Here is a 23,186-nt window from a genome sequence, read left to right on the forward strand (position 1 = left end):
TCTCTCTTTCTTTCTTATTTCTTTCTTTTTTTTTTTCTGTGCCATTAAATAAAGATACAATTAGGCTGTTTTTCCAGTGAAGACTTGCAATGCCTTTTTCAAATATTTTGTGTATTAAAATTGGGATCAGATAACTGGAGACTCATGAATGACTTAATTTTTTGGATATTAAAAAGAATGAAAAGGGGCGCCCGGGTGGCTCAGTTGGTTAAGCATCTGACTTCAGCTCAGGTCATGATCTCATGGTTCATGGGTTCGAGCCCCACGTTGGGCTCTGTGCTGACAGCTCAGAGCCTGAAACCTGCTTCAGATTCTGTGTCTCCCTCTCTCTCTGCCCTTCCCCTGCTCATGCTGTGTCTCTGTCTCTCAAAAATAAAATAAACATTAAAAAATGTTTCAAAAAGAATGGAAAGGAGATATTATCAGTGATTGCTGCATATCATGTGCACAGAGAAACTTTAAACCTGGAAAGATTTTTTTTTTTAATACCCATCCCCAGGCCCCGCCCCAGATCAACTAAATCTAAATTTCTGGAGATAAGGCTCAGATAATGACATTTTTAAAAAGCTCTCTAGGTTAAAAATAATAATAATAAAAGTTCTCTAGGTGACTCTAATTGCAGCCAAGTTTAGGAACTTCTAGATTAGATGTTACAGTATATGAGGCTTTTTATAGAGGTTATTGATAGTTATGTTGATAGGAAGTCACAGGGGCAGGGATGGAGATTAAATATTTATTTCAGTCTAGCAGATGTTTTCAAATAAACATAGTAACTGAGTTCCTAAGGGCGGCCATGATTTCCTGGATTTAACCACAAGGCATTACCCTTGAGTGGCAAAGATTGCTCATTTATTTTTGTTGAGTCTAAAATGCTGTCATTATTGTTAAATTGTGTTGTTAACCCATAATGAGCACCTCATTGTAGGAATGGCTAGAGACTCAGAGAATACAAGGCATGGGGTCACGGACAAGTGTCAACCACGCTTTCTGAGGCCTCTGAGCACCTTTTAGTGCGATGGACGATGTTTGTGGGGCATTCTGAATGCTGACCCTCCGCTCCAGGGGATGGAAAGTCACATTAAAAAGCACGCAAAGAGGGCACACTTGGGTGGTTCAGTCAGTTAAGCATCTGACTCTTGATTTCGGCTCAGGTCATGACCTCACAGTTTGTGGGATCGAGCCCTGCCTCAGGCTCTGTGTTGATAGTGCGGATCCTGCTTGATATTTTCTCTCTCCCTCTCTTTCTGCCCCTCCCCTGCACAAGAATATGTGTGCTTGCTCTCTCTTTCTCTCTCTGTCAAAATAAATAAACAGTTTTAAAAAGAGCAACAGGCAGAGAAAACTAGGGGAGGAGTTCTGCCTTCTCAGCTGAAGGAAAATGGAGATGAGTAGGCACAAGGCCCATCTGGAAGGTAGAAAGTCAGGTTCTAGCTCAGCTCTTCCAACGCTCTTGTGGAGCAGTTGCCTGCAGGTTGCTTTCCTTACCTGTACAACAGGACTCGTGATAACTGTCACGCTTGATAGGGCTGCTCTCGGGATACAGAGGACATGTCACAGCATTTGGGAAACAGGAATCTGTAACCATAAAATGTAATTATCAGCCTCCTCTTTGAGGCCCCTTGGCGATACTAGAGACTCACACAGCCGCTTAGCCACCAGAAGAGGAATCATTCTATTTTTATTTCCAAAGGGTCCCCTATTCAAAAGTCTTCTTAATTTCGTACCTGCTACTAAATTCTTCGGAAAGAGGCTCCACGTGCTGGGAAGGTCTCTGTCGATTGCCTTGACTGCCAGCTAACCTACACGGAGATGACTTCACTTCTTTGTTTTTGCGTGGTTCTTATTACCCAGTCCATGTTCCGGTTTGCTTGCAGCATGCATTTGTTTCTGCACGTCCTGACAGTTCGCCCTCCCTGCCGCCTGGTGTAAGGGAAAACGCCCAGAGCATTCCCACGTGCTTCTCCCCATGAGCCGGAGGATGGGGTCTAAATCCGGGCCTCCCTGACCACACAACGCCCCTTTCTGGGGGCCTGTTCCTTGCCCAAGAGACATGGCCCCAGTTTGGAGTTCCTGTGTTTACCCAGAAGTTGGCCTGAATGGAGTGGAAAATTAGGTGGATTTGGAACCTAAAGCCAGTGGATTTGACCATCAGTGTGGTCAAGTTATAGACTTTTTGTTTGCTTTGAAGTGGGATGCAGTAGACCCATGAAACTAACAGGCCAAACAAAGCCTCCTTTTCTTTCTAGAGAAAATAGACACAGCTCCCTTCTCAATGACCTCACCTTGATCTGCACCAGGATGTGAGGACCACAGGGTTATCTTGTGTTGCATCCACCTTGCACTCACCGTTCTTTCATGCACTGTGTCCCGGAGTACTCCAGAAAGGGGGCAGAGGTAAAGAAGTAGACATCCAATACATTATTAAAATATTCAATAAATAGACTTAATAGAGCAAATGGTATACCAAATTCCTGAGTACCCATCACCAGTTGCAACAACTATTAAGAATTTGCCACACCTGCTACTGGACACCTGGGCAGCTCAGTCGGTTGAGCATCTCACTCTTGATTTCAGCTCAGTCATGATCCCAGGGTGCTGGGATCCAGCCCCATGGCTCAGCGCAGAGCCTGCTTAAGATTCTCTCTCTCCTTTCATCCCTTTCCTCTGCACACGTGCAATCTCTCTTTCTGCCTCTCTAAAATAAAATTAAATTTAAAAAAGGAATTTGCCACACCTGCTTCATCTCTCCCTTTTGTTATTGTGGTTGAAGCATTTTAAAGCAAACCTAGACCTTAGGTCATTTCACTCCTACACCCTTTGGTGTGCATCTCAAAAGTATGGCCATTTCCTCACATAATCTTAACTCCACGTCACACCTAAATAATTAGCAATATTTCTTATTAATATCTACTTCCTATTAAAATGTGCCGGGTGTCTCAAAAATGACCTTTCTTCAGTTGGTTCATCCTCATGGTCAAAACAGGATCCACACATTGCATCTGGTTGGTGTGTCTCCTGACTCTCTTACTGTCCTTTCCCCTCTCTTTTTTCCCTTGAAGAAATTATTTGATCAGTAAGGAGTCCGAGGTCCTGTGAAGTGGTCCCAGGGAAATCTGCTCCCTGTCTTATGTCTCCCGGTCTGTCCAAAGAATCATCAGCTCTCCCTCTGTTTATAACTTCGCCAAAGCTAACAGGATGGGGCAGATGGAGACAGTGGGTAAAGACCCAAGAAAGTGAATCACAACCCCTTTCTCACCAGTGAACCAGAGAAAAAATTGAAGAGACAAAGGCCGAAGGAAGGCCAAGCATTGCACAATGAGACCTGAGTCCCAGATAAAAGCAGTCCTTCCCACAGCTCTGGTGTGACCCAGAGAACGGAGTGAGGGGTGGGAGCGATCGTGAGGAAGCTCTAGCAGAGAACAGGGCTTCAGGCCGGTGAGAGTGAGCTGGTGGAGAGATGCATGAGGGAGGCAGGTGATCTTGGGAAAAGTCTTCTGACCCCTCATTTTCCCACTCTATAAAAATGGATCTGGGGCCACCTGGGTGGCTCAGTCAGTTTGGCATCTGACTCTTGACTTTGGCTCAGGTCATGATCTAATGGTTTATGAGATCAAGCCCCATGTCAGGCTCTGTGCTGTCAGCGTGGGGCCCACTTGGGATTCTCTCTCTCTCTCTCTGCCTCTCCCCTGCTTGCATGCTCTCTCTCTCTCAAAATAAATTAATTAACTTTTAAAAAAATGGATTCGACTCCCTCTAGGTAAACTGGCTCGGGACAATGAATGGACAGAAGGGATCATTGAGAGCCACAAGTGGAAGTGACCTTGCTGTGAGAGTCCAGTGTGATTCAGGAGTTATGTGGGTGCCGGGAGGGGAGGCATCCTGATGGTGCCCTTTGGGCTCAGAATCCAAGTAATATGGCATTTTGCACGTGTACAAGAAAGCCTTGGTGTATTCTTTTGTCTTTGTTGTTAGAGACTGACCATACGTTGAAGGAGCCAGTTCTCTGGTGTGGGCCTTTCCTTGGTACAAAGAAGCCATAAACATTTGTTCTTTCTTTGCACTAAATTGTTCTCTAAGCGAAAGATTAGATGGGCTTTTTGCCTCGTTGCTATTTTTACAGCTTCAGATCCTTTGGACAAAGCAAGGGATAGTAAGAAATTACAAGCCACCCTTGGGGTACCATAAAAAGGAACGTAATTCTTCTGCCTTGTTGATAATCTAGCTATACCTCACTGCTTTGCATTCTGATTACAATTTTTTTTTTTTGGCAACCAAAAATAACTCAGCAGATGTTGCTCACATGGCCACCTTCTTGGTATGCAGCAGCGAGGGCCAGTAATGAAACGGCGATCCTTATTATAGCTGTTTAATTTGCCAAAATTACCATGCAGAGAACATGTGTCCAGGCCTCTGAAAAGCCACTCAACTTTGAGGCTGCTGGCAGAAGATGGCTCGTTCACATCAGCCTTTTTCTGCTAGAATCCCAGTGTCGTTTTTGACACTGCGTTCTTCCGAAACGAATCCATTGGTATCATTTACTTCCTCTGTACTTTGCTGAGTCATAATTCACATGCCTTCGTGTAAAACACCACTGATTTAGGAAGACCAAGGTAAAATTATCAGAGAACTGTACTTCAGGGCAGAGAGAATTCAACATGACAGATGAATTTCTCCCTTTTAATACAGAATGACTGGAAAATGCCAATGTCCAGCTAGCTCATTTCCTTAGCAAAAACATTTTTCCATGTGTAGGCCACTTAAAAAAAATCACAAAGTCTAACAAACATGCCTAGGGACACCTGGAAGGCTCAGTTGGTTATGCGTCCGACTTTGGCTCAGGTCATGATCTCACAGTCTGTGGGTTCAAGCCCCACATTGGCCTCTGTGCTGACAGCTCAAAGCCTGGAGCCTGCTTCAGATGCTGTGCCTCCTTCTCTCTCTGTCCCTCCTCCACTCACACACTGTCTGTCTCTGTCTCTCCAAAATGAATAAACAAAACAAAACAAAAGATCTTTTAACAAACATGTCTATACTTTCCCCAGACTGTAGTGTGAACACAGCAGGTCACTGATTCATGTAACAGGTTCACTCCAATACCAGGATCCCCTGGTCAACTGTTAATTTTCATAATCAATCCATGCTATGAGAAGTCTTTCTGGAAACTCACACTTACATAAACAAACCTCTCTAATGGCTAACAATAAGCAGCCGCCGGTTCAGAACACATTATCATTTACAGACTTGTGACAACTGCGTGATGCCGAGAGAATGAAATACGCAAGGTTGTGAAAGAACGTCTTGTTTGTGGCCACAACTCCGTACAGAGACTGTAAAGAATAATGCATATCTGCCCACATCAATTGTTTATGCTTCCCTACTCTGGTTGGGCCCTCCCTACTTGTTTTGATAGAAAAAAGCCAAGTTAGGGCCTCTGGGGGCCTTGCCGAGAAGGCGAAGGCGTCCAGGTGTTCTGACCACATCTCTTTATTATTACCACGCCCGTGAAGCCCCCAGGGGCAGCGCTGTGGACCCTCAGGTATTTTTCAAGTCTATAATAAGATGCCTGAATGCTAAGCATCTGAAGTGCTGCTTTTAAAAGAGTTGTCATAACAACAGGAATAAAATGACGAATGTAACTCGAGTTTGAAAGAACTGCCTTAGTTTCAAGTCCATTGTGTTACTTTAGCATTGCGAGGGCTTGACTGTAACTTCCTGGCTCAGATGAAGGCTGTGATCATTGGACATCACCGTAATGGAGTCTGTGCTTTTAGCTGTATTTGCTGTCACATAATCGTCAATCAATTCAGTTTACTTGTTTGGATGGCCCAAAAAAAAAAAAAAAAAAGATGAATTGATCATATGAAATATGTCTTAGTTTGATTATGTATCTGAAAAACTTTAAGGTAATGTATCCTTTTGGGGCACCTGACTAGCTCAGTCGGTGGAGCACGCGACTCTTGAACTCAGGATTGTAAGTTTGAGCCCCACCTTGGGTGTTGGGATTACCTGAAAATTTAAAAAAATCTTTCTCAAAAAGAAAAATAGATAATTTATCCTTTCTCTGAGATGAAGCCTATCACGTAGCTTGATTATAAGGCTCTATTCTTTTTCTGTGTCTCGGGCTCCTTAATAAATACCGGTGTTTCCTACGCGTGCTGGGTAAGGGAATTAGCACGTTGTGCAGAATTAAGCTTCCCAGAAAACTACTGGGGACTTTCTCCTAGACCTTCATGGATTTTCTTCCTCTGTTTAGGATTTTCAAAGATGTAGCTCGCAGCTAGTGAAACAATATAAAAATATGAGCTTATAAAAATGGTAATTTTAGTAGAGACAAATAGCAGTAGAAGGCGTCAGTATCACTTTGATGTGTTTTTGAAGTAAAGAAGCAACACTCACCACTAGGTAGAAATGAGTTGCCAGGCTCTTGGGATAAACAGGCTGTGTGCGAGAAAGCCTGAAGGAGGCGATGGTGCTAGGCACAGGGCCATTTTCTTCTATATCCAAACGTTGTTTTTGAATCTGGTGATCAGAAAGTGAGGTTTTGTGGTGGGCGTATGTTTCTCTTAGCAGGATCAGCCAAGCTGTCTTTGGGGACCGTGTTCCCAAGAGATTGTTCCCTTTTGACGTGCATAGGTTTTAAATGATATATGTATGTAATTTCACTGTTATTGCTAATAGCTTCAACCTTTATTGAAATACAAAATTCTCCTTAACCAGGAAACCGTTGGTCCTGTTTTGCCATGTCGTTTGCACCAAATGAAGGTCTAGGACTATTCTAGACTTTGCATTTTAAGATGAGTTATGAAAACATTAGTTAAAATCCACTCAGCCCCTCTTGAGATTTAAGCAGTTTTATGTCCTGAGTCATTTCTCTTCTAATTATCATAAGGCCAGCTGCCACTCCCTGCATTTATTTAATCCGCCAGAAGAGAAGAAGAAACGGAGTTTTCATTTTCCTCAGGCTGAAACCGTGTCAATTACCGGGTAGCTACTGCAACTGACTGTCCCAGGGAATAGACATGCTATTAACATTTCTTCTTCACTCTTCAAATGAGTCAGCCAGACCCTTAAAATAGCTTTACCATGCTCTGCTGTCATTGCTTTGAGGGGTGATAAAAGAGAGAGGAGGAAGGAAGCAGTCATGTCAGATTACTTTATGCTTCCGTGTCTCTTGTGAAATGCGTATGGTTTTATAATGAATACATTCTACTTGATTGATAAAAGTCAGATGCATCTTCAAAGGGCAAGCTCTAGATAACAGAAAAAACCATTAGTTCACACTAGCCTTTTACATACATTATCTCATTTTCTCCCTGCAACAGCCTAAGTGACTTAGCTATTACTGTCTTCATTTTATTGAGAAAAATTAGAGCGTAGAGAGGACCCATGGACTTCGGTGAAACCTGGATCAGCCTGGCACCAGAGCCGATGCTTTTCTTTCCTACCTGTACTAAGAATCAAAGAAGTTGGTGCAGATAGATGGAGCCTGCCCTCAGAAGTTTGTAGCTTGGTTGAAGAGATGAAGTATTCAAGAAAATAGTTATAATGCAAGTTGGGTCGAATCTGTGCGTTCTTGCCACTGATGCAGTTTGGCTGTCCATGAGCGAAACCCTCTGGGCGAACTGCTCAGAAAACACTGTGAACAGCACTTGGCTTCTGTGTCAATAAAAGTAATGGATTAAACAGGGCACCTGGGTGGCTCAGCTGGCTAAGCATTTGACTTCGGCTCGGGTCATGATCTCGCAGTTTATGGGTTCAAGCCCTGCGTCAGGCTCTGTTCTGGCAGCTCAGAGCCTGGAGCCTGCTTTGGATTGTGGGTCTCCCTCTCTCTCTGCCCCTCCCCACCAATGCTCTGTGTCTCTCTCTCTCTCTCTCTCTCTCCCTCCCTCTCTCTCTCTCTCTCTCAAAAATAAAATAAACATTTAAAAAGTTTTAAAGGAATTAATGGATTAAATCCATTAAATAAGAACCCATGAGTCCATCCTGACTACCCTGACAATCAAGGAATAAGCAAACAAAAAGATTAAGAAAAGCTCTTTCTTACAGTAGAAAATAGTTATTGAGTTCAAAGAGTAGCATTTTGCCACCATCACAGTAATAACTGATTGGCCAAGAACCATCAATGGGTCAAAGTAAAAAGTACCATCTTGCCAATCACTTAGCAATTACAGAGGCAAAAATAGTCACTTTCCAGGGGAAAAACTGCCCAACACCACCCCAACCAAGTGATCAACGTTAACATCACCCATAATGGGACCAAGAGAGTCCTTGTGCCTTCAGATGCAATGCCTTAAAAAGGACATCAATACCACTTCTGTGATGTCACTGCCCAAAATGCAGAGCCTGAACCTAATTATGAGAAAATGTCAGACAGACCCAAATGAAGGAACATTCTGGAGCACAGCCGGTCTGTACTCTATGAAAATGTTAATGTCATGAAAGACAAAGGCCAAGCAAGCAACCGTCATAGACTAAAGGGGACTAAAGACACACGGCAGGAGAGACAGTGCAGGATCCTGGATTGGCTCTGGGGGCTGATATGCAGTCCATTATTGGGACAGTTGGTGAAGTTTGAGGAAGATTTATACATTAATAACAGTGTTGTGTTTATGTTTAATTTCCTGATATTGATTATTACACTATTGTTATGTCAGTGAATTTGTTCTTAGGAAATACACATTGACTGACGTATTTCACAGTAAATTTGCATCATATTAGCCAGTTACTCAATGGGGAGGAGCAAATATATATACATATATATTTGCAAATATATGTATATACCCACATATATATGGAAATTTCCCTCAAATGATTTAGAAAATAATGTGTATGTGTAGATGGGAAGGAGGACAGTAAAATGGGGCAGACATCAAAAAATAGTGAATCTGGGTACAGGATATAGGAGAGCTTTTTGTACTTTTCTTACAACTTTTCTGTAAGCTTTAAATTATTTCATGGGGCACCTGAGTGGCTCAGTTGGTTAAGTGTCCAACTTTGGCTCAGGTCATGATCTCACGTCCATGAGTTTGAGCCTCGCGTCCAGCTCTGTGCTGACAGCTCAGAGCCTGGAGCCTGCTTTAGATTCCGTGTCTCCCTCTCTCTCCTGGTCATGCTCTGTCTCTGTCTCTCAAAAATGAATAAATGTTAAAAATTGTTTTGATTAAGATAAATAATTTCAAAATCACATTTTTAATTGACTTTTGAACTAGGCTTCCAAAGCACTCGTGTGTTTAGTCCTTATCAGTACTTCAAGTAGTATGGTTTTCTAATGATCTAAAGATCCCTGTCTTCAAAATGACGTGATACTCTTTCCGGCTTCCCTCACTTCTACCCATCTGGATCACTCCCATTCTCAATGTAGCTGGTTGTATCTTCTTTATGAAGCTTCCTGGGGGCCCCTGTCTCATTGATCTTCTTCTCTATTGGGAGAAGTCTATAGCGTGCTTGAAGAGATGAAAGATTCAGGAAAACAGTTACAGTACAAATGGGTTCCTGAATCCGCGAGGTCCCTCTGGTAATGCTCTATATTTTGCATTATTATTAGTAGCTAGTCTTCCTCAGCACTTACTACGTTATATATGCTATTTCATTTGCCCCTCACAAAAGTCCTCTAAGCGTTTATACTTTGTATAAACGAGGAGACTGGGGTCTAGAGAAGCAACACGCAGCGGTTCAAACAGCTGTAAACGGAACCGCCCACACTGAGCCCAGATTCCTGTCATCTTGTGCTGTGCTCTCCGGGAGCCCTGAGAAACAAGTACTGCTCTGTGTTAGTTCCTACATCACAAACTGGCACCCATCTGCTTATGCACAGTCATATTTTCTTCTCCAATCAAATTATTAAAGCTGTTTAGGGCAGAGACCGGTTTGGGTTCTTTCTCTCCAGATCTTGGACAACGTGCAGCAACCTGCTAGTGTTGTGCGTATCATATACACTTAATTATGTGTCGATGGATGGAGTCTTAGAAACCAGGGAAAGAAAACCATCACTATTGGTTTTCCCCAGCGATTCTGAAGATGAATTTCTTTCTTTTTCTCCCACGTTAATTGAACCTAAGTCTTTATGATTGCCATCTCTGTGTTTCTGTAGCACTTTACCTTTTAGAAAGCACTCCTTTCACGGGGCCCTGTAGCTCAGGCCTTAGGGCACTGGTCTTGCAGAAAGCACTCCTTTATCTTATGCATGTTTTTAGGCTCACGTCCTGCCATCTGCAGGGATGATCAGAAGTCAGGTTCGAAGATGTCCTAGAAAGGGCAGCTGGCTGGCTGTCAGAAGAGCATGTGACTCTTGATCTTGGGGTCATGGGTTTGAGCATCGTTGGGTGTAGAGATGACTTGAACAAAAAGTTTTTAAAAAATAGAACTTAAAAAACACAGATGTCCAAGTAGCCTTGTAATGGTAAGATTGAATGATGCATGAATCTCAGCTGAACCTTATAACGTTTGACTGTTTAATACGGGGAGGAAATACTACTCTCGTTCTATGGACACCAAAGCGGAGACCCAACAAGCTTAGCGCTTGCCCAAGACGCCATGTTGGTTCTTCCATCTCTTTCTGATGAGTCTATAGATTGTTTTTAACACATTCAGGGCACTTATTTTAGTCACTTTAATGTGTCAGGCATGCATTTGTTATTTACTTAACAATGTTGACTACTAAGAAGCAAATATTAGCATTGACTTGATTTATTTTAAAGCACTGCTTTAAAAAAATAGCCAATGACTTAACTATATCTACTTTTTTTAACGATTAGTCAACTTCTGTAATAGCCACCTTGCAACCATATAATAAGCAGACACCTATTTTTAGGATTCATCTTAAATAATCATTTAGCATAGCAGGCTATTTACATCTGGCCCACGTGCCTCTTTCAGACAGCTGAATTATACTTCTGCTCTTGACCAAGATGTGGGGGAGCATAAACAGGATGGCAATGCTAAGAAGCAGGGGGAAGGAACACAAATCAAGCAAGCAGAAATGACTCAGAAAGTGCAGGGGCCAGGGAGCAGTAGGAGACATCTGACGTGGCCTCAGATTCAAATCACAAAAGCATCAACTCTCAGATGGTTGGTCACTGATTCCGCTTCGCCCTTTCGAGTCCTGATTTCCTGGCACTTCCTCTTGCAGAAGGAATGAGGACATTTTCTAAAAATCGATGGTGATTTTTTTAAAGAGCTTTATTGATGTAGAATTCACATACCATAACGTTTACACACCCTGAGTGCACAGTGTGGGTCTCAGGAAATGTGTTCAGTTGTCCGACTGTGACCACAGCACGTTGTTAGCACACTCCACTCCCACGACCCCGCGGAGGTCTCTCCTGCCCGTGTCTGCTGCCATCCTTGGCACCAGGCAGACACTTGAATTGATTCTAGCATTTGTTACTTTTGCCAGTGTATCACCCAGCAACCTGCCGCCTGACCTGCTAGTCGTCACCCTGTCCCGGAGAATTGGTCCGAGCTTCCTGAGAGGACATAGCTTTGAAACTGTGGCAACCGTTGGTTTTTAGGCGGACATTGTCCCCTCATGAGAAATGCTTTGGTGAGAGCTGAACTGTCCTTACCATGGTCACTCAGAAATCACAGATGTCTTAGATCGTCTATCAGCAGTGCCAGTCTTCCAGGTTTACCTGTCTGTGTTCTTCATTAGAATATTTGGTTAAGTAAAAAGAGGAAAACACCATAAAAACCTTTCTTTTCCAGGGCGCCTGGGTGGCTCAGTTGGTTAAGCATCCAACTTTGGTTCAGATCATGATCTTAGAGTTCATGAGTTCGAGCCCTCACATTGGGCTTTCTGCCGTCAGCACAGAGCCCACTTTGGATCCTCTGTCTCTCTGTCTCTCTCTCTGCCCCTTGCGCACTTGTGCTCTCTCTCCCTCTCAAAAATAAATATGCGTTTAAAAATAATAACTTTCTCTTCAAGGATTAGGGCAATGATGTCCAGCCATGTGTCATGTTTCAATTTCATGTTTGGTGTCCTGCAACCCAAGTGCAGACTGATGCTAATGCCTCCCTCATTTCCCCAAGAGGATCCCTGGTGTCCCCATTGGAGGGGTTCACTTTACCTTTGGCCACATCTTAAAATCAGAAATAAAAAGCATATATCATACTGGCTGGTTATATTTCCTCTTGTTATCCAAAGGAGCATATGGAATATGGGGCAGACTTAGGTACCCTTTATATTGTTATTTATTTTTTTAATATTTATTTATTTTTGAGACAAAGAGACATAAAATGTGAGCAAAGGAGGGGCAGAGAGAGGCAGACACACAATCTGAAGCAGGCTCCAGGCTCCAACCTGTCAGCACTAAGCCCGACATAGGACTCAAACCCACGAACTGCAAGATCATGACCTGAGCCGAAGTTGGATGCTTAACCATCTGAGCCACCCAGGTGGCCCTTAAGTACCCTTTTTAAAAGGTCATTTATGACCCTTTTGACATAGCCCTATAAAAAGAATCTGATAAAAATTAGCAGGATGGGAGGCACCTCCGTGGCTCAGTCAGGTAAGCCTCTGACTTCTGCCCAGGTCATAATTTCATGGTTTGTGGGGTCAAGCCCCATGTCGGCCTCTGTGCTCATAGCTCAGAGCCTGGAGTCTACTTCACCTTCTGTGTCTCCCTCTCTCTCGCCCCTCCTCAACTCATGCTCTCTGTCACTCACTCTCTCGTTCTCTCTCTCTCAAAAATAAAAATTTTAAAATGTTTTAAATAAATAAAAAATTTTAAGAAAAAAATCTTAATTCCCAGGATGCAAAATTTAGCATGCATTATGTTCAAAATCATTGTGTTTTTTCTTAAGTTTATTAATTTCTTTGGGAGGGGGTACAGAGAGAAGGAGAGAGAATCCCAGGCAGGCTCTGCACCATGAGTGGGGCTCGAACTCACAAACCACGAGATCATGACCCGAGCTGAAGTGGAGAGTCGGAAGCTGAATCCACTGAGCCACCCAGGCGCCCCAGTAATTCCTGTTTCTTTGAACGACTCTCAGTAGATTTAACAGTCTGACTCACATTCCTTCTAGCTGGCGGGACAGTTTGTCCAGTGACTTTACAGGGTACTCCAGGCGTCCAGTAGCCCCTCCCTGAACCCGCAGCTGGGCTCTCAGGATCCTTACCTTAGCACACCTGCCTCATGGTTCAAATTTGGGAAGAGAGGCTTGATCATCTCGGGCTGACCAAACTCACAAGAAAGTATAAGCCAGAACACAGGGTTATGAAAATATTGTGGAAGGTAGACCCGTCACCGGGACTGAACTTTTCAAAAGTTTTTCTTCCACTTTTACTGCTTCTGCGGGCGGGGCCACCACACGCCACCGAGGGGACCCTGCGGCAGGTGCCCGCCATGTGAGAAGAGCTGGAATCGCCCGGCCCGCAGGCGACTCCCCAGGGTTGACTGCTATCACTCATTCACGGATTCTTGAGAGTCAGCGAGTCACTGAGGCCTGCAGAGAGCCGGCTCTGTCCCCTCTGCGCTGCACTCCTGTCGCACCTTTTATTTGTGGTCTGAACAGGGCCGGAGGCCCGGTGGAGTGCGGGGGGGCTCTTCATCCCCTGGTTTTTGTTTTGTTTTGTTTTGTTTATTTTTTAGACAGAGAGAGACAGAGCATGAGCAGGGGAGGGGCAGAGAGAGAGGGAGACACAGAATCCGAAGCAGGCTCCAGGTTCTGAGCTGTCAGCTGTCAGAGCCTGATGCGGGGCTTGAACCCACAAACCATGAGATCATCACCTGAGCCAAAGTCGGACGCTCACCCGACTGAGCCACCCTTGCCCCCCCACCCATTTCGCCCCCACCCAGACCCTGCCGTCTCCAGGCTCTGTGCTCTTCTCCAAAACCTGCCTGCTGACCTGCTCAGCTGACTTCTAACTGAAACAAAGTCAAGGACTTTCCGTCAGCAGTGGTGGCCCATGTCGCCCTCCAAGGCCCCGTGTGCCTGTATCCCCGTGTTGTGACATGAAAAATCCTGCACTCGTTTTCATTTCAAAAGCCCCTGGTCTGTGTGTGGTCGGGTCCCATCACGGTGCCCCAGAGGCGGGAGCTGCGGTTTTCAAAAAGAAAACCAGCTGGGGCCTCCTGGCTGCTTTTCCGAGCCGCTCAGCTCAGAACTGTAGGGCCGGTGGGAGTCAAGGTCCGTGGGGTCTTCCCAGAGGCGCTCCATGCTTCCCAGGGACTGAGGATGGGCAGCGCGGGACGGCTGCCTGGAACCGCAGCTGGCATCCCGGGGCAGAGCAAAGTGAGGACCGGACCCACAGCTTGACCGCTGGCCCCAGACTGGAAACCGGCCTGGGATTTAACGGGCACAGAGGAACTCTGGCGTTGGCATTTTTCAGGAAGACTGGGTGACGTGTCCATAATTTAGGGACCACAGACGTGGTTCGAAGCCCCACAGGTTTTAAGTAGCAGCCTCCAAAGAAGAGTCGGTTGTGTTCTGAGGAGTTTCTCGGTCACTGGACATGGCCTCGGAGGAGCATTGGCCTCACGTGTCGGGAGCCGTGAGGAGTCCTGCCCCACCTCTACAAGTTTGGCAGATGAAAATAAACACAGTGGTACAAAGCTTCGAACTCATACTAAGGAAGTCACTGGGGGGATCCGAACTGTTCTGGGGTCATGAGATTTTGTGAGACCGGACACACTGTTTCGTAGAAATCACATGTCCCCTTTGCGAGACAATTTAAAAATATTTGTTGCCCAGCGTGTATCATATTATGTTCCTTTAAGAAAAATTTTTTTGATGTTTACTTATTTTTGAGGAAGAGAGAGACAGCGCACGAGCAGGGGAGGGGCAGGGAGAGGACCTAAAGCAGGCTCCAGGCTGACAGCAGAGAACCCGGCGCAGGCCTCGAGCGTACGAACCGTGAGATCATGACCTGAGACAAAGTCAGAGGCTCAACCTACTGACCCACCCAGGCGCCCCCAGGCCTATGGTTTTGGAACTGCCGCACAGTATCGGACCCCAGGGCTTTGCTGTGATGTATTACTGACCGCTGCTGTAAAGATTGACAGTCCCATTTTAACACAGTTACAATGCCTGTCTGAACATCCCTGTAAGTGGCCCCCTTGTGAACTTGAGTCTTTCTCTACGGGACATACTAAGAGTAGATATGACATGTTAAAGGATACAAATGTTTTACTTTTTATTTTATTTATATTTGGGGGGAGGGGAGAGGGGCAGAGGATGGGAGAAAATCTTAAGCAGGATTCATGCTCAGCACAGAGCCCAATGCAGGGCTTGATCCCACAACCCTCAGACCATGACCCAGCCGAAATCAAGAGCCAGAGGCTCAACCGACTGAGCCACCCAGGCGCCCCAAATGTTTTACTTTTTAAACAGATCTTCCAAATTGCCCTCCAATCTGTGGGTACCGCTTTACAGCCCTACCGGCATCTTAGCATTGATATTCCCGTTCCACTGGAACCTTTTTGTTTTGTTTTGTTTTGTTTTTTTAAGTTCAGGCTTTCAGGCCAAAGGAGCCTCCGGGATTAAAGTGTGAATGACTCAGGCAGAGGTGACTGGTTTTTTGAAAGGGGGTGGTGCAGTGCTGGGGGGTAGCGCTGGAAGCCCGGATGACCGCATCCGTGAAACTTCCCAGGGAGGAGCCTGCAGGGATGGAGAGTGGAGAGCACCGCGGTGGGAGCGGCATCATCAAAGGTGGTAACAGCATTTCTGGTGAATGTGAACGCGCAGGGGGAGGCGCCCAGGCGGTTGGAAGACTGGTAGCAAAGAACTCGCCTCGTCCAGAGTTGGGGGAGCGGGCGGACACGTGTTGTATTGTCTCATCCCTAATAGCTCCTCCCGTGTCTACACCACCCTAACCTACTCCATTCTTCCTGTGGGGGCTGCGCGCAAGTGCTGTATGACTCCCCTTGGGCGGCTTGTGGGCCTTCCGGCCGCGGACCTACAGGACAGAGATCTCAACCTAAACCAGCTCTTGGCCAAATTCTTTCCTGATAACGATAATTCCTCAGACCTGCAAGCACGTCCCACCGATCACCCATTCAACGTGTAACTGGAATGCAAAGCTTCTGAGGGTTTTAGCCATCCCAAAGCACTTGACAGTCTTAGAATCCTGGACAGGCGTGTGTTTTATTTATTCTCAAGACCCTTGTTTATCACCGAGCGGAGGAAGAAGGGTAATTATTCTACTACCCGGTTCATAGGTTTAATTCATATAACCAGACATTTAAACTTTGCAAAGAGAAGCCTATTTAGGACTGAACAGTATACTTTAAATGTTGGATTTGAAAAGATTATTTTAACTGAAGTTTTAAAATTTCTACCAATTTGGCATCACCTTTTTCATTTCTTTTTTTTTTTTTTGCTAAGCCTAAGAATCATTTTAGGACTTTTTTTAAACCCCAATAACCACGTGGCATTCTGCATTAATTAAACTGATGGCCTGTGCATAGGAGCCAGATGCCCCTAGTGGAAACTACTGATCAAATGGATAAGAGAAAAAAGTCTTTGTGGCTTAAAAATTTCTAGGAAGCACCAAACGATCGTGCCTTTAAAATATTTCAGATGCTTTAATTCTGTTCTGTAATGCAACAATAGATCTATTGAGCGATAATTTATAAAATGAGATACAATATAATAAAATTCACCAAATTTTGACCTATTATAAAACTGTTGAGTACAGAAAGCAAACTAAAGTGTCTCCCTTTTTTTTTAATGTCCATTTATTTTTGAGAGAGAGAGAGAGTCAGGGAGGGTCAGAGAGAGAGACAGGGACAGAGAATCCAAAGGGGGCTCTGCAGAGTCAGCAGTGAGCCTGATGCAGGGCTCAAACCTACAGACCTTAAGGTCCTGACCTGAGTTGGTTGCTTAACCAACTGAGACACTCAGGGGCCCCAACGATAGTGTCTTCTTGACACTCAGGACAAGTTTGCATGGCACAGACATACGCTTTATGAACCTGAGAAGCGCATGGACCTCTGAGTAAGCAGCAGAGAGCACTTAGAAGGACCTCATTAAGTCCTGCATTTCTCCCTGCCATTGGTATGCTAGGTACTAACTTCACTATGTGCACGTGCACACACGCGCACACACACACACACACACACACACACACACTTCTATATCATCACTTTTAAGGGGTACCTGGGTGGCTCAGTCGGTTAAGCGTCCAGCTTCGGCTCAGGTCATGATCTCACAGTTCGTGGGTTCGAGCCCTACATCGGCTCTGTGCTGACAGCTAGCTCAGAGCCTGGAGCCTGTCTTCAGATTCTGTATCTCCCTCTCTCTCTCTCTGACCCTCCCCTGCTTGCGCTGTCTCTCTCTGTCTCTCAAAAATAAATAAAAACCATTAAAAAAATTTTAATGCAAGAACACCAGCAAAACTTAAGCTACCCCCATCCCATTCCCGCCCCCACAGCTGGCCGAGAACTGGTGGGACTCTGGTCTCATCCAGCAGGCCTGCTGCCTCTTGTAAGGCCTGGTGCCAAGTGAGTCAGCACCCGGGCCCTGCAAGAGTTCCTGTGCACCCCAGAGCTGCTTTCTCCTGCGGGTGGGGGGGTGGGGGTGTGGGGGTGGGCAGGGACAGAATGAGGGGACTTAAACACCAGCCAAGGTGTGGGGGAGGGGCCAGTCCATCCTCCCTGCACCCTCCTTTTCGGGAAGCTGCCTGGCATAGCCCTGAGTATGGCCTGGCCTGGTGGTTCTAGCATCACATCTGGAAAGTTCCGCTGCTATGCCTTGTAGCTTTCCTTGCTTGCTTGCTGGGTCTTTAAAGGACAGTTACTGATGCTGTGCAAACAGGCCCGGCCGGTGTTTGCGCAATCTGGAAGCCCGTGGCCTGCACAGAGGCCGCCTCCCCTGTGCCCCATGAGCTGTCCTCATCTGTCCCCCTCTCCGGAGGGAGGTTCCCTGCTAAGGCAGCGATGTGTGCTTCCACCGCCTGACCCGGGCCGATAGAATTGCCCAGCAGCTCGGGCCGGTCCTTTGGGGCATCTCACCTCAGACTCGTGTCCGCCCAAGTTGTTTGGACCATGCCTCTTAGTCACTGGCATGGTGAGTCTTGACAAAAGCCAGGCAAGAGGCTGACATGGGAGGTGCGCTTTCTGCTGTATTTTCCCCTCCCCCCCGGCCCCCCTGTATTCTCAGCCTAACAACCTAGATTATCCCCACTTTTGTGAGCTCTCACTTTACCCATCTTGTTTTGCAAGGCCACAATAGTGGGGAGATCGTATCTTTCAAAATATACTTGAAGGTAGAAAGAAGGACAAGTTTGAGTAAATGCATCTCTCAAGAAACCTAGTGTTTTCAGCCAACTGATGAAGTGTAGAATCCTCCCTGGAGACCTGGCTGGGTTGTGAATGGGACTCGGGGCCCGGCTGAAATGTTGACTTGGTCTGTTTGTGTATTTCTGCTGTTGAACGGTGGTAAACAGTCTGAAGTTTTTGTGTATTTGAACCTTGTCTAAAAATACATATATATCCCAGAAAAGAAACCTAAAATGACTGATAATTGTGTACAATTTCAATTGTACAATTGTGTACTTATTTCTGTCTCTGTAGGTGGGTATCTTTTTTTCTTCACCCGAGAGCCGACTCCTTTGGCTGGGAAAGAAGGAGCCCTAGAAAACAAGACTTACAAACATCTAATGGTCTCATGACTCACCTCGGCTCACCTTTGTCACCGTTGACGAGCTTAGTGCTTTGTCTGCCTGGACCTGCCTATAATTTGCCATAATCTTCCCGCTGTCTTACAGGACTGCCAGCCAGACTCCCAGAAAGCATGTTGGTGGGACCCCAGTCCTTCTCGCCAGGGGGACCCAATGGGATTATCAGAAGCCAGTCCTTTGCGGGATTCAGCGGCCTTCAGGAGAGGCGATCCAGGCAAGTGGTGTGTGGGTCTCCCCCGGGATGCGGCTCGTGGAGGACGTGAGCTCATGCCCTGCAGAGGCTCCGTGAGCCTGCAGCCTTGCCAAAGCGCACGCGCGCACACACACACACACACACACGCACGCACACACGCGCGCGCACACACACACACACACACACGTGTTACTTGAATCTTTTTCATGAAACAGATGTAATGCACCAAAAATGAAGTATCATGGTTTCCTTTCTGTCATTTCGAATTCCTGCTGCAAAACAGACAGCTGAGGATTTTGGAGAAGCTGGCGGCATGTGTGCATAGCTCTCCCCACCCCTCCCCCTCCACCGCCCTGCGGCACACGCCCCGCGGCATCCAGACTTAAGAGACTGCATTGGGTATAAAGTTAAGCAGCCAGTTGAGACTGCTCTGCACACTGACTCTGGGAAGCAGATGCCGTGCGGACACAGGCGTGGCAGGTTAGACCTCTGCTGTCCCTGCACTCTCCCGTCATCTGCGGTAGGACTTGGGGCACATATGGGTTGTGAGATAGGTAACGTGGAGCAAGTCTGCGGTCAGTTTTTCTGACACGACAGAGGTCTTAGGCTCTCAGGTGCATGTTGTCTGAGCTGTCGCATCCCCTTTGATGGGCACAGTTACGGCAGAGGAGAAGAGCAAGTAACCTGGAGCGGGGGCGGGGGGGGCGGGCAGGCCTGGCACCTGCCACACTCAGGGGTCACGGCTTTTCCACTGACAGTGGGGTCGGGGGTAGCTGGCCTGCTGGTCTCCTGACCAGTCAGTAGTTTGGGTCTAAGTCACCAGCGGTCCATCTTCCCCCCACAGGCTGCCTCCCTGCCACTAATGCAGACGCTGAGTTTTATGTTCTATGTAAGGATAATTTACTCCATAAAAATCAATCTTAAGACTAGCTATCAGCCCACTACGTGGACTTCTCTTTGACGCTGTCTGGAGTTAGCCACATGTCATGCTTTTAGTCTTTTATCTAAAAACTGTTTGGGGGCGTCTGACTCTTGTTGAGTGTCAGACTCTTGATCTCGGCTCAGGTCATTATCTCATGGTTCGTGGGATCGAGCCTCAATTCGGGCTCTGTGCTGACAGTGTGGAGCCTACTTGGGATTCTCTGTCTCCCTCTCTCTCTGCCCCTCCCACTCACTCTCTCTCTCTCTCTCTCCCTCTCTCTCTCTCTCTCTCTCAAAATAAATACATAAACATTTAAAAAACGAAACAAAACCATTCATTCACATCCTAGATGAGTTTAGTAGACACTCGTGCCTGATGTTACATGGTGCACCTGTTTTTTCCACTGGATTATATTCCTCTGTTCTCTCCCTTCCTCAGAAGTGTTTGTCCTTGGCTTCCTATAAGGTGTCAGTGGTGTGGGACGTTTTCATTGCACGCAGCGCATGGTACCTGACCTTGAGTAACCTGTGCCCTCCACAACCTCCAGCTCACAGTAATAAATCTCGTGGTACATGTAATGATAAACTAAACATCCTATGGTTCAGGTTATGCATGTGTGAAGGACCAGGTCTTTCCCCAAAAGACACTAATACAAACACAAGATGATTAAAATGGCATTTCTTTGCTCAAATCCTTTGGGATGCCGAGACTCACAATTTCTTTTTGTTCTGCGTAGATGTAACTCCTTTATCGAAAATCCTTCTGCTCTCAAGAAGCCTCAGGCCAAACTGAAGAAAATGCACAATTTAGGACACAAAAACAATAACCCGCCCAAAGAGCCTCAGCCGAAGAGGGTGGAAGAGGTCGTCAGAGCCTTGAAAAACGGACTTGAGTAAGAACATTGAACCCAATACCCTAGAAGGTTTCTCCTTTCTCAAGTCCCGGGGCGGGAGTGGGGAGGTAGGGGGGCCACGCAGGAAAGTCTTGGGAGATCATTTTAAAATGTCCATTTCTGTAGCGATGTTTTGTTTTTCGACTGCAATCGATGAAGCCTTCAATGAGTCCCACGCATGTGAAATATATTGGGTTTCCACATCATATCCATGACACTTAAGGAGATCTGAACTAGTGATGTGTTTAACTTGGCCTTGAATTGGATTTCACTTAAATAGTGGTGGACAGCCTTCTCCATTTTAGTGATTGCTGAAGAAGGGTTCTGAAACCTTCCTTCTCGAGTTGTTATATTATTGTATTGTATATATTATACATTTTATCATTATTATTAATTATTATTATCAGGATTGTTTGCCCAGGATACAATTTCCCGAGAGTGCAGGGCGCCCTGTAGAGCCAGGGTTATATTTAACTAGGTAGAGCTCTGTGAGCCTGGACCCAGGACAGACTCCACAGGTGTTTGCCCCTTCTCTCCCCATTGGTTTTTCTTTTCCGGACTCTCAGCCTCCCAGGATTCTCCTCTTCAACCATCCGGATAGTACCAGAAGCTGCTGGAGCTTCCAGGAAGTTGAGAGATTGGGAAACACACAGCATCTCCCCCACTGACTCTGCCCTCTATGGAGCAGGGTTCTTGTCCCCCCTTGATTCCTGTCCCCTTCAGGAGGACAAGGTCAGCATCGGCACCACATGTCACTTGCCAGGCACTGAGCTCACAGTTGTGTTCCTGTTGCTTTTGCAGTGAGTATCTGGAGGTTCACCAGACGGAGTTGGACAAATTGACAGCTCAGTTAAAAGATATGAAAAGGAACTCTCGCCTGGTAGGTGCCCTCCAATCAGTAGAACGTTAACACAATATTCCTTTTTTTTGGCTATCTTTTTTTTTCCTTTGTACTGGCTGGAAATGGGGAGATGGGGAAGGGTACGAGGACAAGAAAGAACCTTGAAGAGAAACAGATCAGGGAGCATCTGCGGGGCTCAGTTGGCTAAGCATCTGACTCTTGGTTTCGGCTCGGGTCATAATCTCGCAGTTTATGGGTTCGAGCCCTGTGTCGGGCTCTGTGCTGACAGCTCAGAGCCTGGAGCCTACTTCAGATTCTGTGTCTCCCTTTCTCTCTGCCCCTCCCCTGCTCACTCTCTCGCTCGCTCTCTCTCTCTCTCTCTCTCTCTCTCTCTCTCAAAAATAAAATATTTTTAAGAAAATTTTTAAAAAAGAAAAGCAAATCCAAGGGACAAAGTACTCTCTACTTCCTGATGCATATCTGAGAAGGAGGTTATATTTCTTCTTAATGCTTTACTCTTAATGTTCCTCAGTATTTTCCAGGCATGTTTATGCAGATAAACTTTATAATCAGGAAAAAATACTGGGGCACGTGTTTGGTCAAGCATCTGACTTCGGCTCAGGTCGTGATCTCACTGTTTGTGAGTTTGGGCCCCACATTAGGCTCTGTGCTGACAGCTCAGAACCTCCTTGGGCTTCTCTCTCCCTCTCTTTCTGCCCCTCGCCTGCTCATACTCTCTCTCAAAAATAAATAAACATTTAAAAATATTTTTTAAAAAAGAAAAAATACTAAACAACAGCCACAACAACCCCCTACGCCCCTCCGCCAGTTAATATAAGGAAATGAAAACCTGGGGTTGTCCTGGCATATTGCTGGTACAGAATTTGGAACCCAGAACTACTCAGAAGATAGTACAGGTCAGTGACGTCAACGAGGGAGAGGACGGCGATTCCAGGGGCACCTGTTAGGGGGTGGAGGGGCCCCTGAGCCACGTCAGTTACATGTCCTTGTGCTCAGCGGGCTTGTAGATGCCCCCTCTTCCGATGAGCTGTGAGGACTTGTCTGCTTGCAGTGGGGCCTCTAGGCTACACACTGTTTTTCTTTATTTTTAATGTTTGTTTATTTTTGAGAGAGAGACAGAGACAGAGTGCAAGTAGAGGAGAGGCAGAGAGTGAGGGAGACACAGAATCTGAAGCAGGCTCCAGGCTCTGAACTGTCAGCACAGAGCCCGACGTGGGGCTTGAACCCACGAGCTGTGAGATCATGACCTGAGCTGCAGTTGGATGCATTAACCGACCGAGCCACCCAGGTGCCCCTCTATTTACTATTCTAAATGATTTTGTTCAGGGGTGCCTGGGTGGCTCAGTCAGTTAAGCATCCAACTCCGTTTCAGCTCAGGTCATGATCTTGGGTTCGTGAGTTTGAGCCCCACAACAGGCTCCACTCTGACAGTGCAGGGCCTGCTTGGGATTCTCGCTCTCTCCCTCTCTCTCTCTGCCCCTCCCCTGCCTGCTTGCTTGCTCTCTCTCTCTCTCTTTCTTTCTCTCTCTCTCTCTCAAAAATAAATAAATAAATGATTTTGTTCTGTTCTAAATGATCTTACACCTAATGTTTCGAGGCGTCAGAAAGTCCAGGAGAGGGGCGCCTGGGTGTCTCAGTTGGTTAAGCCTCCGACTTCAGCTCAGGTCATGATTTCATGTTCGTGGGTTCGAGCCCTGC

The 23,186-nt window shown here is 46.1% G+C and overlaps 1 protein-coding gene across 1 annotated transcript in view; it reads left to right on the plus strand.

The window, feature by feature from the left end:
* The first annotated feature begins 18,706 nt into the window (after positions 1-18,706).
* Positions 18,707-23,186, plus strand: part of RIPOR2 (RHO family interacting cell polarization regulator 2) — a 57,146-nt gene continuing 52,666 nt past the window's right edge. Inside the window, exons 1-3 of the mRNA XM_029944972.1 lie at positions 18,707-18,833; positions 20,471-20,626; positions 21,428-21,524. Of these exons, the coding sequence (XP_029800832.1) occupies positions 18,733-18,833; positions 20,471-20,626; positions 21,428-21,524 (354 nt within the window). The 5' untranslated portion in view covers positions 18,707-18,732. The remainder of the gene's footprint in view (positions 18,834-20,470; positions 20,627-21,427; positions 21,525-23,186) is intronic.

The sequence above is a fragment of the Suricata suricatta genome, chromosome 7 (assembly GCF_006229205.1).
Source record: "Suricata suricatta isolate VVHF042 chromosome 7, meerkat_22Aug2017_6uvM2_HiC, whole genome shotgun sequence".
Classification (NCBI taxonomy): domain Eukaryota; kingdom Metazoa; phylum Chordata; class Mammalia; order Carnivora; family Herpestidae; genus Suricata; species Suricata suricatta.